The sequence below is a fragment of the Leucopleurus acutus genome, assembly GCF_964270905.1.
Source record: "Leucopleurus acutus genome assembly, chromosome: 3".
NCBI lineage: Eukaryota > Metazoa > Chordata > Mammalia > Artiodactyla > Delphinidae > Leucopleurus > Leucopleurus acutus.
The window spans coordinates 8,951,148-8,971,213 of record NC_139145.1 but is presented as its reverse complement, the minus strand read 5'-3'; the positions used below and the strand labels follow the sequence as shown (position 1 = coordinate 8,971,213).

The 20,066-nt window shown below is 53.1% G+C and overlaps 1 protein-coding gene across 1 annotated transcript; it reads right to left on the bottom strand.

Moving 5' to 3' along the window:
• Nucleotides 1–1,490: 1,490 nt before the first annotated feature.
• Nucleotides 1,491–18,936, bottom strand: BRME1 (break repair meiotic recombinase recruitment factor 1; the record flags this gene model as incomplete). The annotated part of the gene is made up of 8 exons (XM_082835407.1): nucleotides 18,891–18,936; nucleotides 15,006–15,183; nucleotides 12,278–12,359; nucleotides 11,929–12,033; nucleotides 7,975–9,258; nucleotides 4,212–4,300; nucleotides 2,043–2,135; nucleotides 1,491–1,644 (listed from the first exon to the last, which is right to left on the bottom strand). Exons 1-8 carry the CDS (start codon nucleotides 18,919–18,921, stop codon nucleotides 1,491–1,493), a joined length of 2,016 nt encoding a protein of 671 aa, XP_082691533.1. The 5' UTR covers nucleotides 18,922–18,936.
• Nucleotides 18,937–20,066: the final 1,130 nt, after the last annotated feature.

Genomic DNA, 20,066 nt, shown 5'->3' with positions numbered 1-20,066 from the left:
GAGCCGGGGATGGGAGACGGCCCTTGAAGACAGCCTGCTGCCCAGGCTTGAAGAGGAGAGGGAAGGAGGAGAAAGACACAGAGGAGGCCTCTTTAGCAGCCCCAAGAGTTTCAGATTGAGTCAGGGGACATGATCCCCCAGCCACCCCCAGGTGCCTGCAAATGCTAATTGTATAAGCCAGAGCCGCTAGGGTTTGAGACACAGGGAACTGGGCGATTGGGCACGTCCTGGAGGGTTCAAGGAAGTAGCTGCACATCCAGCAGGCAGAAGGGTTGGGGGACCCTGACCCACCTTGCTCCCTCGCAAATGGGGTATCCCAGGGTATAAAAAGGCGGTGGGAGGGGGCCCTGCCTTGGCTGTAGGAGTTAGGGTGCAGGAGCCACAGGCAGAGAAACAAATTAAAGTATTGGGTGTGGTCCATCTCGGGGTGACCTATTTAATAGAAGCACGTCTTCTGCAAAATGGGTTTGACAGCAGCACCCTGGACTGCTTATGACAGTGTGACATCACTGGGGCTGTGGTATGGTTTGGTGGGGTGGTGTGTGCAATGCCTGCCCTCACCACCCTCCAGGCAGTAGCTGTGTCTGCATCAGTAACATTCCCCCAGGGTTGCCTCCTTCCGGGCCAAGGCCTCCAAGCAGCTTGTCCCACGGAGGACAGGCGAAGCCATCTCAGCACTGAATACAGACTCGCAAACTCCAGTTGGACAATCAGTCAAGATACTCTGTGTACTTGAATTTGTGCACACAGCCACCTGCTCCTGAGTCCGACACACTCAGTACTGCATGGGGGACCCCTGGATCCAACAGTAGCCGAACTTGTCTTCCCAGGGAAGAGGAAAAGTAGAAGTCAGAGGAGAAGGAGATGGTTAAGGGAGGTTTGTGGGCAAGATATCAAGGAACTGAAAATGCCTCAAACCCCAAACAACAGGTCAGGAGGTCTGAGGTCTGGCTAGGGAATCATTTATTAATGGGCTTCCCAAAAGAAATAAAATGGAAATCCGGAGAAAAACAAGGGTACAACCAACAAAGCTAGCCCTTTTCCCCTCCAGGAAAGAAACAAATTCTGAACCTTCTATAACCTCCGCTAAGGAGCTGAAATTTGCAAACCCAGATAAACATCTGGGCGGCTCTGCAGGGCCCCCCCCCCCCCACAGCTTCCTGGGGCCCCAGTCCCCCTCTCTGCCTCCAGCTTCCAGGCCTCTGCCACCGGGAGGAGCAGGTTCCCTCCCCCACGCGACCCCCTGAGGGAGGCTGCTGAGGACGGCAGGGCCTTTTCTGTTTCCCATAGGAAGTTGACTTCCAGGTCAGCTGAGGGGAGGTTTCTGGGGCCCACCAGGACTTGCTGGAGCATCTCGGATGGTAACAAAATAACAGGGGGCACACAGGGGCCAGCAGGCTTTCCGGAGTCTGCTGAGGGATTGTTTCCAGCTGTCTGGCAGGAACATCAGGCACTTCTGGGGGCCGGTGAGCTTGTACGAGCACACACACCTACGAGTCCCTCCAGGACTGCTCCCCTCGAGGGAGATTCCCAGCCCCCTTTGGTGTGTAGGCTGCAGGGGCCTTCCCTGCTGGCTTTGCTTTCTGGTAGTAGTTGAGGCGCTTGAAGGCCTCCAGGTCCCGGTGGGCGCTCATGATCAGCCGGCTGTGTGGGAAAGGGTCTGAGCTGTGCTCCACCTCGCGGCAGAGTGGGACCATGCCTCACACTCGGGACCATGCCTCACACCTGCTCACACAGGCTCACACCCTCATGTGTACTCACAGGTCACACACACACAGGTGTGCACACGTGCATAATCAGAATCTACCTGCTGCAGGGCAGGTTGTGACCCTTCTAGCTTCTCTTCAGAGCCTAACAACTCTGCGAGGGACGGGGGCCCAGGAACGGTGGAGCTTCCCAGAGGCCCCTCACTGGGGATCCCGGGCCCACACTGACACCCCAGGATCGCTGCTGTACTGGGCCCTCCACCATCCTCCCGTGGCCCCATCCCCTCCACCCATCCCGGGGACTTGTGGATCCGTGGATCCGAGCCCAGCCCTTACTTCAGGTTGGAGAGCTCGATGACGAGGCCTCGCACGGTGTCTGTTGCATCCTCCATCCTGGCGGCTTCGCAGGTCTTGATCCCCATTGGGGTCCTGGTGGGAAGGGAGAGAGGGCAAGAAGCCTGACCTCACTGGACAGCTCCACCAGACTCTGCCCTGGAGGGCTTTGCTGGGCCTCGAGCTGTCTTCTCCAGAGATGAATGCCTTTGACAGTCATGAGGCCACCCTGGGCACAGCCCTGATGGCCGACCCAGCCGGCTCTACTGCTGAAATCACACCGAATCCAGCCACTTCCCCCACCGCCGTGGCCCTTGTCCGACAGCTGCCACAGCCTCCCCGACCCCCAGCTCCTGCCCCTACAGCCTGTCCCCGCTGTGGCCTGGGGGGCAGGGGAGGGCGTGGCAATGGAAAGCCAGCCTAAAGCCCCTCCCCAAAGCCCTGCATCATCTGCGCACCTCCGGACCCCAGCCCCTCCCTCCCGTCTCCGCTCCTCCCTGCTCCAGCCACACTGAATTCCTGGCCATTCCCTGAGCATTTCTTAGGGCTCTGGAATGTTCTTTCCTAAATGTCTCCTCCTTGCGGGGGTGGGGGGGGGGTGGAGAAGGTGGGAGGAGGGAGCCCTCTCCATCACCACAGGTTAAAATTTTAACCCCTGCCCTGCTTTTTCTCCCCAACACTCTGCCATCTGACCACCTAATTTGTCTGTCTCTCGCTCACCCCTGCTCTGACCCCCAATAGGCGGAAGCTTCATGTTTTGTCCTACGCAGCCTCCCCAGTGCCCAGAGCAGTTCCTGGAAGAGCCGGCACTGGCGGGCGTCAGTGTCTATGGAAGGGGTGGATGTGCCTCTGTACCAACGTATCTAACAGGTGCAGCCTGTGGTGGGCAGGGGGTTGCCCAGCTTGGCAGCATCTCCTGGGTTGTCACTATGGGAACCCTGGTTCTGCTCCACCTGCCTCGGTCACCTTGAGACGACTGGCCAGTCCGGGCCTCAGTCTCTTGCCTTTTCTCCCTCAGCCATGGGCCACAGAACCAGACCCTGGGACCCACCTGGGGGCTTCCAGCCATCCATGGAGGCCGCCGGAGATTCACCCAGGAATCTCCCTCCTCTTTGCTCAAACAATAGTGGGGCCACTTTGACTAAACTGCCTCTGGTCCCTGTGCAGGGCGTGCCTGTGTGTGTGTGCGCGTGTGTGTGTGTGTGTGTGTGTGGAGGGGGGCACAGGGGGTGGGGCAACAAGAGGTACAACAGGTACTATTTACAGATGTGTGTAAGGGCAGAAGGTGGAAGCACGGCCTCCCTCTCCCCTGAGGGGGAGGAGAAAGAGGAAAGAGACAGACTCCCTAACCCTCCTCCACACTTGCCAGACAGAAACAGAAGCTTGGCCATAAATAATCAATAAGCCGCCACTCTGCAGAGAGGCCAGTTCAGGTTCAAGGTAACGGGAGAGGACTGTCGCTCAATGCTAGCCACCAGCAAGGCTGGGAGACAGGAAAGGTGATGGACTGTGAGAGGCTCTGGGGTGGGGGGAGAGGACCCCCCCAACACACACTCAAACACACACACACACACACACACTCCATAAGCTGGAGGAAAAGCACACCAGGTGCCTGCAGGAGGGAAAGAAGGTGGGCTGCCATGGGGAATAAAATCAAGCAGGAAATAAGATGGGGCAGGTCGGAGACTCTGGAGGGCCCCAGGGTGCCAGAGAGGGGATGGCCCCTGTGGGCCAATGGTTCTTGGCCCTGTCTGGGTCCACTCCCCCTCCATGGAGATTCAGGGAAAGCTCTGGACCTTCTCTCCAGAAAAACGCACAATGTGCATTAAAACAACCACAGAGCTGGGGGCATCATCCCAGGGGTCCTTGGGAGAGATGCTGGCTTGGGTGCAGGTTGCTGACGAGTTCTCCACTCGCGGGGAGCAGGGGACATGGGTGGTTTGAAAGTCGGGGCTTAGCAACCTTACTGGACCAAGGAAAGTGAGGCCCCTCGAGGCAGAGCCAGGGCGACCTCCGACACTCTCATCCACAAAATGGGAGCTCAAAGGGCTGGGGGGAGGGAGAGCATGGGGGCTCTAGTGCCAGGAAAGCAGCCACTCTCTCCCCTCCCAGGGACAAAAGGAGGACTCCTGTCAAGGAAAGCGTTCTGGGGTGGCCTCCCACCCTGCCTACCTTGGCTGGGCCTCAGCAAGGGAGCCTCCATCGGCACGTGGGCTGGTGCCAGGCCAGCAAGGGTCCAGCCTGCTCCCTGCAGGAGACAACTGGAAAGACAGAGCATGCACACCTGTGAACGGCCCAGCTGGGTGAGCCCTGCATAGGGAAGGAAAAGTCAGGCAGGGGAGGTCTGGCTTCTCTGCCACGCCAGGAACACCGAGGCTGGACTCCTGCAGAGGAAAAGTGGTGTGGGGGACAGATGCCACGACGGCCAGACCTATGGGCCACCAGCCCGGGCTGCTCTCACCCTCCCTCTTTGGAAAGAAGGCAGAAGGGCGATACTGGGCCTGACCCTGGGGTCCCGTCCCGGGCCTGCGCCTTTCGACAGGCTGATTTGTACTGGTGGGCGGCTCCATCCACACGTTCTCTGTCCCTGACAACTGAGGAGTGGTGCTGTCTCCAGCTTGTCCTGCAGTATCTAGAAGGGTACAGAGAAGACCCTGAGTGGTGGCGACTGTGGCGAGGTGGGCATCTGGCATGGAGGGAGAAAGGTCGGCTAGATAGGCCACAAGTTTCATGTCAGGAAGAGATTTTGCAAATGTATTTTGAAGGGAAAATTCATAATTAATAGGGGAGAGAGCCAGATAACCCTGAGAAGCTTAAATTTCTAAATGTCAACGGTGGTTTAATTTTCATGGAAAATGTCAGGCTCAGTCGTGGAGGTGACATACGTCCTTCTGAAAAGAGGCAAAGAGGCTGAAGTGGAGCGGCCGGCCCAGGGCTGTTGGGCCTTTTCTGAGGACACTAAAGTCCTGGGGTGGCGGATGGGGTGAAGGGCTTGCGCTCAACCTGCAAAGAGTCCCTGAATCCAAAGGAACAGACGTGAGGAACTGGCTGCAGCCCGGCGGCTCTCGCGTGGGGATGACTCCGCCTCCAAGACACTTAAGTGTCCGAAACCACTTTTGGTTGTCATGCCCGGGGGAGAGGGCGCTCCTGGCACCTGGGGGTGGAGGCGAGGGACACTGCTCAAGCCCCTGCTGCGCACAGAATGGTGATCCAGCCCCCAACACCAGTAGTGCCGAGGTTGGGAAGCCTGCTCTAGGCGATACAGTTTCTCCCGTGCACCTGGCTGACTTTCACGGAGGCAACTCTGTGACTTAAAATACAATTTGAGGGCTTCCCTGGTGGCGCAGTGGTTAAGAATCCGCCTGCCAATGCAGGGACACAGGTTCGAGCCCTGGTCTGGGAAGATCCCACATGCCCTGGAGCAACTAAGCCCGTGCGCCATAACTACTGAGCCTGTGCTCTAGAGCAAGCGTGCCACAACTACTGAGCCCACGTGCCACAACTACTGAAGCCTGCGTGCCTAGAGCCTGTGCTCCGCAACAAGAGAAGCCACTGCAATGAGAAGCCTGTGCGCCGCAACAAAGAGTAGCCCACCCTCGCCGCAGCTAGAGAAAGCCCACGCGCAGCAACGAAGACCCAAAGCAGCCAAAAATAAATTAAAAAAGAAAATACAATTTGATGCCACAGATTCACCCAACTCACGGCACCATTCTTGGTCATGAGGGATAGTCTCTTTCCCAACAGGTACCACGGCTCCCACCAGGGTTGTGTAAATGTCATGACAAAGGCGGTGCTTGTATTGAATGTGTGGGGACCACCCCTGTGGGCTGTGAGAGGGGCCTGGGAGTCAGTGTTTTAAATGACACTGCTTGTGGGCAGAGGAGGGTTCCACCGGCCCTGGGGTGAGCACCACGTCCCCAGGGAGCCGCAATGAGAGGAAAACACCAAGTGTTCCTGTGAGGGCAGCTGGGTTTGAAGCCAGTCGGTCACTGCTGTGAGACCCCAGGGCCCCTCCTCTGAAGCGGTGCTCACAGCTGTGCCGCAGTGAGGTCGAGGGCTGCTCTCTCGGTCCACCTGCGCGCTGTTCCCATGTGTCCCTGCCCACAGGGCCTGCCCGCACCTTCCATGGGAACCTGTGCCTGGGTTGCCCCGACTTGTTCAGGAACGCCCAGTGTCAAAACAAAACGTGCCTGGGCGCCCACGGCCTTGTCGGGGCAGCGCCTCCTCTCCCAGCAGGGCTGTCCGCCCCAGCTGCTGCTAGGTGCCCCGCGCTGGTGCTGCCAGCTCCTCGGTGATTTCAGAGCGCACTCGCCGGTGGCAGGTCTGGGAGGGCTTGCTCCTTTGCCCTCTGGGCACCACCCAAGGTCCCAGCTGCTTCCCCAGCCTTATCCCTCAGCCACAGCCCAAGAAGCCAGAGACTGGGGATGACTTAGCTCTTCTTTCCAAGAGAGGGGTTTGCATTTTTCAAGGGATGCCGCTTTAGTTGTAACGTTTCAGCTCTGCCCAGCACCTGAGCGCCCACCTCTCCCGGCGATCGTGTTTAAACACTACGACCAAACCGCGGTGTGACTCGGTTTCCGTGCTCTTGCTCATTTGGTGATCACAGCAACGTGCGACGGGTGGCACAAGGAATTGGGGCCGGGGCAGGGAGGGCCGGGTCTGCAAAGTCACCGGGTAGGCCTGCGTCACAAATGACCCCTGGCCATCCCTTGGGAAGGCAGCGCCTGAGACCCACATTAGCTCAACCCAGTCACATCCCCCTCTGCAGTGGGAACAGCTGGCTTTCTTCGGCTGGGCACCAGATGACAGCCTTTGCTTGTTTGGGGGCTGTGTCGTATGATAAGACTCTTTTAAGTGCCGAAATGACAGGGTACAAAATGCTTACTCCGGGAGAGGGAGGTGGGAACGGTGCTACTGAAAACCTCATGGGGGCAGGGACCATGCCTGATCTGTTCACTCCTGGCATAGAGCGGACTCTCACATCTTAAAAACATTTTCAAACAACCAATAAAATGAACTTTTAAAACAGGGACAGCCAAAGAAACGGAGGCCATGTTTGTGAAGCAACAGGGGCTCTGCGTTCGTTCCAGGACGGAACAGTTGAGGCACAGCTGCAGAATCAGGCCAACCTGGGCACAGACCCAGGCTCCTCCCTCCTGGCTGCCTCATCTGGGGCAGGTGCCCAACCTTCTTCAGCCTCTCAGCCACACCCAGTGTGTGAAAAGAGAACCACCTACCTATCAGGGCGAGGCCGCAAAGCACTTTGCTCAGGCTCAAGTGCGCCAGCAGCCAGAGATGTGGCGCTTCCTGAGGAGGCGGGGCCAAAGCACGGACTGCCACCTGCCCTGACAGGTGACCGCCAACGGCCAGCACAGGCTCAGCAGGCAGATCCCTGAAGGACGCAAAGCCCCTAAAATTCCAGCAGACAAATGAAATTCCATGTATGTGTCTGAAAAGAATTGTATCTGGGCCCCCAAATGACCCTAAAGATGGGCAAAGGTTCTTTCCAGTGGGGGAATGAAGTCCCCGCCCGCAGGCCCAGGTTTGAGGTCACTGGCTTCTTTAGGTCACCCCATCTGGTCTGTCACCCTCCATACATCCCTCGGGAACCTCCGGCCAGAGCAGGGCACTGAAGGGTGGAGGGGGCAGGTGCACCAGGGGCCCTCCCTGGGCTGACAAAGTACATGTGTGTCACATCCCGGGGCTCTTCAGCTCTCACACAGATGGGCCCCTCATAGAAAGGCAGGTCTATCCTCTCCAGAATATCACAGACTCCACAAATGCTGAAGCTGTGACTCAGACCCCTGGACTCATCTGCTGTACAAACAGATGGCCACGTGCCCACCTTTCCTCCACTACCGGGTGGTTTGGGAGGGCTTGTGGCCATTTGGCACCTATACTAGGACATCTCGCTGTAACTCAGGGAAGCTCTTACCTGTTCAGGTGGGGCTTCAAAACCAGGGGCTTCCAGGGCATCCTGTGTCTGGCTGTCCGGCAGGAAGTAGAGTTCCATGGCTGAGGACCCCTCCCAGACAGCCTGCTCTGAAGAGTCAGCAGGGTGCTCAGGCTGGCCTGCCGGGCTTGTGTGGGCATCTGGGCTGCCCTGACGTGCCCCAGCATCCTGGGGAGGGCCGTCCACTGCTTCTCTGTACGCTGGTGGAGCACAGGCTCCGAGGGACAAACTGCACCCCTTGAGGTCTTGTTTGTGGCTCTGGCTCCCTAACTCAGCTGCCTTTTTAGCCACAGGTGGTGAGAGCAAAGGCAGCAAGCACATACCTCCCAGCCCTTCTTGATCTGGGCCTGGTACCTGTGTCTGACCCACATCTGGACCCATTTGCAAGGCTAAAGGGCTGGAATCCCCAGCACCTATTGTGGGCTCTTGGATCTCGTGAGCCGGAGCCAGGGAGGCTGCAAGGCCCCCCGGGACATCATCAGTGGGCTTGTCTTCCCGCCTTGCCTCCTCTCTGCCTCCTGTGGTCCCATTGAGAGGCATGCACCCGAGCAGGGCCCTGCTGTGGCCTCCATCCGGAGCCTTCCCACTGGGAGAGGCAGTCACCCTGGCGTTGACTGTCCCGTCTGGCCCAGCCACCCCCAGAGCCCTCTGTTCTGGCTCCGTGGCGTCTGTGCTCACACCTGCGATGACAACAGCCCCAAGGCGGGAGCACCTTGGGCTGCTATAGCTCCCCTCTGCTCCCCCGCCAGTCCAGCTGGGCGTCTGCAGAGGGCCAGATGGGCCCTGGGCTGCAGATCTGGGCTCTGGGCCCAGGATGCCATCTTCTTCCTCCTGGCACTCCTCAGGCAGCTCAGCTCCTGCTTCCCCTCGGGCACCTCCCTCCTGAGGGGCTCCTTGGTCTGGCTCCTCTTCAGCATCACTGCCTGGCAGGTGCCCTTTCTGGCCATGATCATCTGGAAGCCAACCCTCCTCCGTGCTTCCACCATCTGGCACGTTGGTCCCATGCTTTGACAGGTGGTCCTGGCTGGCCCTCTCTGAGGCCGAGGGCACTGTCCCCCACTCCAGAGAGGCAATGCTGGAGGCCAAGGGCTGAGGATCCCCATCGCCAGGCACAGGCGTCACAGGGTTTTGGCCGCTGGGCTCAGGGCAGGCGCTGTCTGCCTGAGTCTGGTCTCCTGGGTCCCTGGTCTCCTGGAGGGCAAGCCCTGGGGACTCCTCTTGAGGCTGGCTTCTGGCCTGCTGGGCACTGGGTTCTGGCAGCGTTTCCTGTGGAGAGAAAAAGACTCAGCCTTGGGCCTTCAGTAATCAACAGCTCTGAGGATTTTTCTACTCATTACTGCCCCCGTACAAAGTCTCAGAAGCTGCACGGATGACGGTGCACCCAAATAGGGATCAGTCCCCATGCTGGGCAGAGCTTCGTGCCAGGGGCTAGAGGGGGAACCGGAAGCACAGGAACCCCTCTTTTTTGTGGCCACACCACACGTCACGTGGAACTTCCCCAACCAGGGATTGAACCCCCACCCGCTGCAGTGGAAGTACAAAGTCTTAACCACTGGACCACCAGGGAAGCCCCAGGAACCCGCCTTTCTACCAGCTCCTTCTCCCCACCAGCACCAGGCATGTGGAGGCTCTCGGGAAGATCAAGGATATAAAAATCAAGGAGGTCCTGTGGATCGCACCAGTGTCAATGTCAGTTGCCTGGTGCTGCCAATGGACTACAGTTATGTAACATGCTACCACCGGGGGATGCTCGGGGAGGGCACACGGGGGCCTCTCTGTACTGTTTTGTTTTTAATTTTGGTAAAATACACATAACCTAAAATTCACTATTTTAATCATTTATTTTTTGAAGGAAATGATCTTTTTTAAAAAAATGTTTATTTATTTGTCTGCATTGGGTCTTAGTTGCGGCACGTGGGATCTTTCAGCATGGCACGGGCTCTGTAGTTGCAGCGTGCGGGCTTAGTTGCCCCATGGCATGTGGGATCTTAGTTCCCTGACCAGGGATTGAACCCGCGTCCCCTGCATTGGAAGGCGGATTCTTAATCACTGGACCACCAGGGAAGTTCCCACCACTTTACTCATTTTAAAGTGTATATAGTTCAGTGGCATTAAGTACATTCACAAGGTCGGGCAACCATCACCACCATCCATCTCCAGAACTCTTTCATCTTCCCAAGCTGAAACTCTGTCCCCATGAAACACTAACTCCCCACTTCCCCGGCTCCTGGCAACCCCCATTCTACCTCCTGCGGAATCAGTAGAATTTGCCTACTCTAGGGACCTTGTATAAGTGGGATCATACAGTATTTGTTGCTTTGTGTCTGGCTTATTACACTTAGCGTAATGTCCTTCAGGTTCATCCATGTTGTGGCATGTGTCAGAATCCCTTCCTTGGGACTTCCTTGGTGGTCCAGTTATTAAGACTCCATGCTCCCAATGCAGGGGGCACGGGTTTGATCTACGGTTGGGGAACTGAGATCCCACATGCTGCATGGTGCGGCCAAAAATAAAAAAAGAATTTCTTTTTAAAGCTGAATAACATTCCGTTGTGTGAATATACAATATTTTATTTGTTCATTCATCTGTTGATGGCTACTTTGGGTGCTCCCACGTGTTGGCTACTGTGAATAATGCGGCAGTGACCATGGATGCACGAATATCTGTTCCGTCATATGGATATACCACATTTTGTTTATCCATTCATGCATCGATGGACACTTGCAGCCATATTGTTTCCTTTTTTTTTGTATTTTATTTTTTTTAATACAGCAGGTTATTAGTTATCCATTTTATACATATTAGTATATACATGTCAATCCCAATCTCCCAATTCATCACACCACCACCTCCCGCTGCTTTCCCCCCTTGGTGTCCATACGTTTGTTCTCTACGTCTGTGTCTCAGTTTCTGCCCTGCAAACCGGTTCATCTGTACCATTTTTCTAGGTTCCACATATATGCGTTAATATACGGTATTTGTTTTTCTCTTTCTGACTTACTTCACTCTGTATGACAGTCTCTAATTCATCCACATCTCTACAAATGACCCAATTTCGTTCCTTTTTATGGCTGAGCATACTGTTTCTGCAACCTCCTCTGAGTCCACATAATGCCCTGGAGATCCATCTAGGTGGTTATGTGTATCACACCTGTTTGTTCCTTTTTTATTGCTGGGTTGTGTTCCATGGTGTGGATGGACCATGATTTGTTCAACCATTCACCAGCTGAAGGACATCTGGGGTGTTCCCGGTTGGGGGGCGATTACAAACAAAGCTGCTGGGAATGCCCACCACTCACTATTTTTTTTTTTTTTTTTTTTTTTTTTTTGCGGTACGCGGGCCTCTCACTGTTGTGGCCTCTCCCGTTGCGGAGCACAGGCTCCGGACACACAGGCTCAGCGGCCATGGCTCACGGGCCCAGCCGCTCCGCGGCATGTGGGATCTTCCCAGACCGGGACACAAACCTGTGTCCCCTGCATCGGCAGGCTGACTCTCAACCACTGCGCCACCAGGGAAGCCCCCACTCACTTTTTTAGGTGTGTGTGTTCCAGAGATATCATGACCCCTGGAACTCATGGTGGCAAGGACAGGAGAGCCTGCTGTAAGACCCACCCACCCCGACTCACACAAAAGCTTCTGAGAAGCATAGGGGTTCAGGGATGGAATGTGGGCTGCCTTTCTGAGTTTCACTACTTTCATGCAACTTGGGGAAGAGAGCTCTGGCCTCGACAGCTTCAGTGCAGGCACGGCTGTCCTGAATACCTCTCACAGGCCTGTGAGTTGCTGGCATGGCACCTGCCATCCACAGACATCTGTAATGCTAAAAACGGGGTGTGTGTGTGGAGAGATGCAGGGCTAGCCATTGCCAAAGGAAATCAAGGCTGAACTTGGCTGCCAAGGTTGGGCCAAGAGGAAGGTCGATGGTAGGACCTTACCAAGCTGAAGGCCCCACTCCTGGGGTCCTCTTCCCTCTTCTCTGCTCGTCCTGTCACTGTCTTCCTGGGTTTTGTAAACTGGGGGACAAACCTCCCGACTGAGTTCTGTGAACCAGATACAACAAGAAAAAAACAGCACTAAAGATGAGGGAGGAATGACGTCTCGGAAATCAAGCAAGCAGACACCAGAACAAGTTTCTTTCTTGCAATCTCAAACTCTCAAGGCCCTTGCCTTCCATCCCCAGCACACCCTCCCACCAGCAGTTATTGATGAGGAATAGAGACAAGATCTCCAGCTGAAGGGAGGCGGCATCTTTTGTACATATGTCAGGCTGCAAAACAGGCTCACCTGGGAAGGAGGAAGGCGAACTGGCTCTTTTTCTGGCTGCCCGAGGAACCTGGAAGGAGCTCCTACTTCCTCATAAGGAGAGCTGGGAGGAGAAAGACAAAACAGAGGAGGTTCTCAAGTCCTCCTACGCTGTTAACTTGCATAGTAAGACAAACAGCGGTGAATGAAATCCAAATGCAAAGTAGCGCCCAGGGTCTCCTAAGAGGGAGGCCCTGGAGCACCTGCTGAGAGAGGGTGGGATGGAGAAGGGGACATGTGACTGCCAAGAAGGGTGTGGAGTCCCACATCCAGAATCCAAGCTGCCTGCTCTGGCAGCACTTAAACTCTTATAATCCCAGGAACTGGCTCCTGAAGTAAGAACAGGAATTCTCATTTGGACTGACTGACACTCCAGCCCCCAGCTCTGCAAACAGTAAAGAAGTTGTAGATACAAAGAACACAGTGTCTAAAAAAACGGGTGTATTCTTATCTGCCAAAATGCGGAAGCAACTGAGATGGCCTTCAGTGGGTGAGTGGATAAATAAACTGTGGTAATCCAGACAATGGGACGGTATTCAGCGCTAAAAAGAAATGCGCTCTCCTCTAATCAATACTCTGTAATGGCCTATGTGAGAAAAGAATCTAAAAAAGAGTGGATATATGTATATGTATAACTGACTCACTTTGCTGTACACCTGAAACTAACACAACATCGTAAATCAACTATACGCCAATAAAAATTTTAAAACATAAAGTCATGCCATCTGCTTTATAAAAAAAAAAAAGATTGAGCTCTCAAGCCATGAAGACACAGGAGATACCTTAAATGCATATTACCAAATGAAAGAAGCCAATCTGAAAAGGCTATGTACTGTGTGACTCCAGCTATATGATATTCTGGAAAGAGCAAACTATGGAGACAGTGAAAAGATCAGTGGTTACCTGGGGTTGAGGGGAGAGATGAATAGGTTAGGATTTTTACGGCCATAAGACGACTCTGTATGATACTGTAATGAGGGATATATGTTGTTATACTGTTGTGCCAACCCACAGAATGTACAACACACAGAATGAACTCTAAAGTAAACCGTGAACTGTGTCAATGTAAGTTCATCCTTGGTTAAAAAATGTACCGTTCTGGTGAGTCATGGTGATAATGGGGGAGGCTGTGCATGTGTGGGGACAGGAGGTGTATCGGAAACCACTGTACCTTCCTCTCAATTTTACTGTAAACCTAAAACTGCTCTAAAGAAATAAACCCTTTTTAAAAAAACTGGTGAGACTTATGGTTATGTCTAAATAAATGTGGATATGTACGTTGCAAAAAAAAAGATCAAAATCTGGAACTGAAACTTCATGGTTTCAACTTTGGAAGTGGAGCAGGAAAACGCAAGAAGCTACACTAATGGGCTTGAATCGTGCCAAGGGAGGTTATGGAGACAGAGTAACTCTAGATACTGATAGCAACCGCCTGTTTCAAAATTTTTAATTGGGATGGGTTGTTTGGGCGGCTTCTGGGGTACTGGCAAAGTTTCATTTCTCAACATAAATGTGTTAAACTGATTGCTTTACGTTGCCTTCTTCTGTTATATTTCTGCACGTGTGGTATTTCTTAATAAAACATTTAAATAACAGAAACAAAAGAGTGGGAACCCACTTCTGTGGGTTCTGATTATCCTTATGGTCTCAGACAGTAGGGTGGGCAGCAGCCATGACCCCGTCAGCCCTGATACGGCCTCTCGAGGGGTGAGGGCGCAGTGTGACATCACTGTGTCTGTCTGGGGAAACAGCTTAGGTGTGATACATGGTCCCTCTCTTCCTATCACACCCACAGCCTTTAGCCCTAAGATTGCAAAGACCTGAGATCAGACAGACACACACCCCAGAAAATGGTTCTGTCAGCCAGACTGCATGCCTCAATTTTTCACTCAGAAAACGTGCTAGTCCAATCCACGATGCTTTCTCTGAAGACTTCAGGTAGCAGGAAGCTTCCTTCTCCTAACTCCTGCTAACCCTTTCTACTCTGCTATAGTTACATGTGGTTTAACCCCGTGGAGACTGAATGGTTCTCCAGATCTTTCTTCCTTTCCCCTACCGTGCTTAATTACACATTTTCTGAAAAAATAAGGGAACTGGGAAACCACTGTGGTAAAGAGCAAAGGAACCAGACGCAGCCAGAACCCCAGCCTGCCTTGCACCAGCTCAGCGGCCTTGGGAAAATCATTATGATCTCCTGAAGCCTCAGAGTCCTCATATGCCAAATGGGGACATAAACCCATGTCACAGTGCCATGAGGATTAAATGAGCTGATGTGTGTAGAGTATTTATTTATTTATTTATTTATTTATTTTTTAGAGTATTTATTATTAGAATGCTGCCTGGAACATAAAGATCGTTATTCTCTCTTATGGGTTATTGTTTCACAGACCCACCACTCCTTCAGTCCCCTCTTGATTAAAAGGGAGTGTGGGATAAATATGGATTTGACCAACAGGCAGGACAAGTTGCATTCTGTAACTAAGTGACCTTGAAAAATTCAAGGTCTTCCTTGCCCGTGGTTAAAATATCGACCTTTCTCGCTGAAGAGGAGAGTCCCCAGAGCAAAACTTTGAGAAGCTCAATCCAAGGGCCCTGAGCCCCTGTGGGGGATGCATGGCACTGGATGGGTCGTGTTGACTGGCCCCCTCCCCTTTGCATCCTGTGCCCACTGTCAGCAGAGAGGCTTGCTGGAATGTTCTGAGCCACCTACCTGGAAGCTGCCTGTCCTGGTGCCTCCGGGCTCTGCTCTGCAGAGGGAGCGGGTCCTGATCTGCTTTCTATCTCTTCAGGGTGATGCCAATGGCCCAACTTGGAACTCTGGGGGTCCCTGTCAGAGTCTCCTAACCTTGGGTTCTTTGGAAGTTTTGGAGGACGGATTCCTTCCCCTCCTGGTTTAGAGACAAAAGAAGATGAAGGGGAGGGGGATGGCGGGAGCATGCACTGCCGTGGCCGACCACCAAACACATCTGGGCCACTGATGCAACATGAGCAGGCTTGTGCAAAGGGCAGGAAATCCCTGCTCTGACGCTTGCCTGGAGAGTGAGAGATGAGATGGAATTTCATCTAGGTGGGACCCAGGAGCTTACATGGCCATGGGATCCAAAGGCTTTTAATCTATGGACTGGTCATGACTGACGTTCAATCCTGAGGTGACTGGGCCTGGCTCGGAACCACACGAGACAACCTGGACTAGCTGACTGTCTCTCTGCGGAAGTGCTGAGAGGTGTGTGTTGGCTCCTTCGGGTCTCAGCTCAAATGTCCCTGCAGTGGCATCCTTGCCTTTTCTACAGAGCAACTCCTCTCGGGCCCATGCTCTGTTTTACTCACTTCACAACTTCTGCAAGTATCCGATGCACTGGGTCATTTTCTGTCTCCTCCACTACAACCTGTTCCATGCAAGGACGGGCCTCATCTATCTCACTCTCTGCTGGGTCTCAAGTACCTAGAAGAGCATCTAATAAACTGTTGGTGCTCAATAAATACTTGGCAGATGACTGAATAAACGCACAAGAAAACCCAGATCACCTCCCAGGAAATGCAGACAACACTACATTATGTACCACTCTGGTTTTCCATGATGCTTGCAGAATATCCATCCTGGGAAAACTGGGACCCAGAGTCATCGAGTGCTAAGGAGGTGACTTCTCTGCTGCCTCTTGGTCCCTGTTGTATCCCTACGATACCTTTCCCAGCACTGAAAGCAATTTAGAGCCTAAAGGTGCATATTAACATCTATTTGTTGAATGAAGGAAATTCCCTTATACAGAAACTGCCAATAGTGGCTGGCTTGCAAAACCTCTCCAAACTCTGGCCCCAACTGACCCATTTATTCAATGAACAAATAATAAGGGTTGACTCTACTGAGTTCCATGCCTGACACTGTCCTGAGAACTCAGGTGCGCTATGACAAAACTTCAGGCAGGGCCCTGATGTCAGGCCCATCTTATGGACGAGAAAGCTGAGGTACAGGGAGGCTGAGGAATCTGGAACAGCATCCAGGCAGTCCCGTTCCAGAGCCTCCACACCTAAGTACACTTGAGCACTTATTGAGCACCTACTATGTACTGCATCTCTGACTAGGCAGTGAGAAGAAAAAGACAAACCAGACCCGGCTCTGATTTTCTTGGAGGTCAGTCACGTAGACCCTTTCCAAACTCAGCTCCTTACATACCTTGAAGTAAAACCATTGAATAAGCCCCCTCTCTCCAACATTGAATGCTAGGGTCCTCCTCAGCACCCATTCAGCTTTGGGGGCTTCACTAGACCACAGTGGCTTTCCTGTAATTTCTCCCAAGTCTGTCAGTTACGGTTCGTGTGTGCCCATTTAGAACTTCACCCCACTGTTACTTGATTAGCTCTCTCAGTGAGAAACATCTTTCTTTTTCCCCTGACTAGATCTTGAAGCTGTCAAGGGCAGGAACTGAGTCTCATCTTGATCTCATCTTCACCCTGCCTCCCACCCCCCACCTCAGGTGCCTACGCCAGCACTGCACCCAGAGCAAAGCTGCGATGAATGTTTCTCACACAAACACATTCCCACCTTGTGGTCTGCCATAAAATGCAAAAATATAGCAGTTTCATTTACTTAGTTTCTTTAAGATGTCCAAACACTAGCTTGCTTTGCTCATCCAATGGACATTTATTTGTACCAAATTAAAAGCAAAAATATCAGAAGTGAAGAGGCTCCCATTTCCTTCCTGTGATCTGTTCCCACAGGATTAATTTAAGAACTAAGGCAGAACTTTGTGTTCAACACCAGAGGCCAAAGACATCACAAGGGAAAGGGCTCCTTTCACCACCTGCCAGAATCTTCTTCCTTTCTCTCCACGCCATCCAGGACACACAGAAAGAGCTGTCCTGGGCCAGCCCAGGGTCCACTGAGCAGGGGAGTCCACTGCAAAGCGAGGCCCCATATGACCTGCTGTGGGTGGGCCTGGCTGGCCCCAGCTTCCCCCTCGAAGGTCAGAGAAATTCCTGTGCCTCCAAACAGCTTGTTACTCATCTCTGCACAAAACACCTTCAATCTGTTGATAGTATCTTTCCTGTCCCACATCTTGGGAAAAAATGAGTGCTACTCTCGAAGTTCATTAACCACTAAGTGAAGGGGTCATTTCTAAACTTTTAAGAAATTTAAACTACCTTAGCCAATGACAGGAAAATGAAGCTATACTATGTAACACTGGCTGTTTTCCTTTTCGAATGAAGAAATGCTATACATATATTGAGAAGTAAAGACAGTCTCGAAATACCATGAAGTTGAAAAACAGAGGTTGCAGATCAGTATGTGTGATGATTCTATTTTCCAATAAAAACACTGTATTTGTGTATACAAAGAAAAAGTTTGGAAGCAGCAGTGTACTGAGGTTCATTTCCTGTTTTTTATGCTACACTATATGGTTGATCGTCATCCTATGGTTGAGGGGGATGTTAACATTAGGGGAAGCTGGGGGAGGGTAGACAGAACTCTGAACTTTTTTTTTTTCCTTTTTTTTTCTTTAGCTTTTTAATGACAAATAATATAGAACAGAAAAGTTAGCATAGGTGTACAACTCACTGCAAATTCATAAAATGAACAGTGTATTTTACATCTAGATCAAGAAACAAAACATTTCCAAGAACACAGAAGTTCCTCTCATGTTTCTTTTCCAGGCACAACTCCCTCAAAGGTAGCCACAGTCCCTGATTTCTTTTCTTTTTTTTTTTTTATTCAAACAGAAATGAACTATTTTTACAACTTTTCTGTAAGCTTAAAGTTGTTTCAGAATGAAAAATTTCTTCTTAATCTGAAAGGGCAATGATAACAGCAGCATGCATTTGTGTCCTACCATGCATCTACTCTCCGTGCTCTACAAACACTAATCCACATGTGAGTTCTAGGGCACAGTTCTCTACTTTGGCACTATTGACATTTGGATACTATTGACATTTGGGGCCAGGTCATTCTGTGTTGTGGGGACTGTCCACCACATTCTATGATTTTGAGCAGCATTCCTGGCCTAGATCCACTAAATGCCAGGACCAACACTGCCCCCCCCCGCCCCCACCACCGCCCACACACCAGTTGTGAAAACTAAAAATGTGTCTAGACATTGGCAAATGCCCTCTGGAGGTCAAACTGCTCCCCCCAACGGGTTGAGAATCACTGTTTGAAAGTAAAGCGTAGGTGCTCTTATCCCCTACAAATAGGAGGAAAGTGAGACACACAGTAGGTCATCTGCCGTCATACAGAGAGATGAGCCCAGGTTTTTGGCTCGAGAGTGAAGCAGTTCGCCACACTCCAGGACATCAAGCTCTATTCGTGGGTCATCTCTGAGAGTGGGCCTGCATAGAGGCTGGACCCCTGCCCTGAAGCCTGGGGGCCTCCCCTAGGCTGTGGGATCCCACTAGAGGCTGGGGGAAGCTCCACAAAGCTTTCCCTTTTTACTGTAGGCACTTCTCCATGAGTTACACTTGTATGAAGTCATTGCATGTATGAAGTCACTGTTGTTATTTTAAGGAGCTTGGTGTGATCATCTTAGCATTTCTGCAATAAGCCCACCTTCCTCCTGTAAGCAGAAGCAGCAATAAAGAGGTGTCAACTTGAATGGACAAATACCTGAGGTCCGAAGCTTCTTCCTCCTACTCATTTTAGCCCTCCCTAGAGGAATCTGAAAGCAAGAGCAAATCTCGTCATTACAAGCAGTTCCTGCCTCTGGGTACAGACCCAGTGGCCTTGGCTGAGGCCGCCCCACCCCCACCTGGGCCCATCTGGCTGCCCCAGGGGTCGCTTGGGCCCCAAGGGGACACAGGGTGGGAGTCATGGCTGCCTTGGGCTACGGCCGAGTTAAGAAGTTAAACTCCTCCGTAGTGCAGAGAGCAGAGGGGGAACTGCCTATCTTCTGTCCAGGGCCTGAGAGCACCCGGGCCGCCCCCCTCTAGTCTCTAAGATGGGGCAGCCCGTGTGAAGCCCCCTCCCTCCAAGCTGGGACCCTTCTAGGGACAATGCAGGATTTTCGAGGTGACACGTGGGGCCCTGCAGGGTCATCGGACGACTTTAGAGCGGCCACCGGGGAACCCTTCAAGGGGGGGGGCGCCCTTCGGGGGACGCCTGGGGTCTTGGGGAGGCAGGAGTCGCCGCCACAGGTCAATTCCTTCCAGCCTAGGGGGCCAGACAGGCCAAACCCAATCTGGGCCAGAGAAGTTGTCGAGGTCCCTCTGTCCTCAACAGGAACTGGGAAGATCTACCTGGATCTGTTGGGGGATCATTCGGTTAAATAATTTGCGTAAGATTTTTCTGAGATAAGAAAAGGTAAAGTTGGCCCTCACGGAGGCCGGGCAGCTGGGGGTCCGAGGCCTGACCACTGCGGACCCGGCTTCTGGTTACCAGGCCCACCCTAACCCTACCCCGGCCACCGAAAAGCGAGGAATGCCCAGACCAGCGTCGCCAGGAGAGGCCGGATCTCGCAGGCGGCCAACCGTCGGCCTCCACCTCACCTCACACCCGCAAACACTCCACCTCTTTCCCTCACACTTCGAGGCCTCGTCGCGCGCACGCGCGATGCCAACACCGCCCCTCGCACTTGCGCACGCTCCGCCTCTTTCCCGCGCAGCCCGCGGCACCGCCCATCGCTCCGCAGCGCGCCTGCACGCTCGCGCACTGCTTGCCGGGAGTTGTAGTTTCAGTGCGGCGGGCCCTGCAAGTCTGGTGGCTGCGCTCGGGTTCCGCGGAGCCCAAGGGCCGAGGCGGAAGTGGGGCGGCCACCCGGGAGGCCGAGGGCTGGAGGTCGGCGGT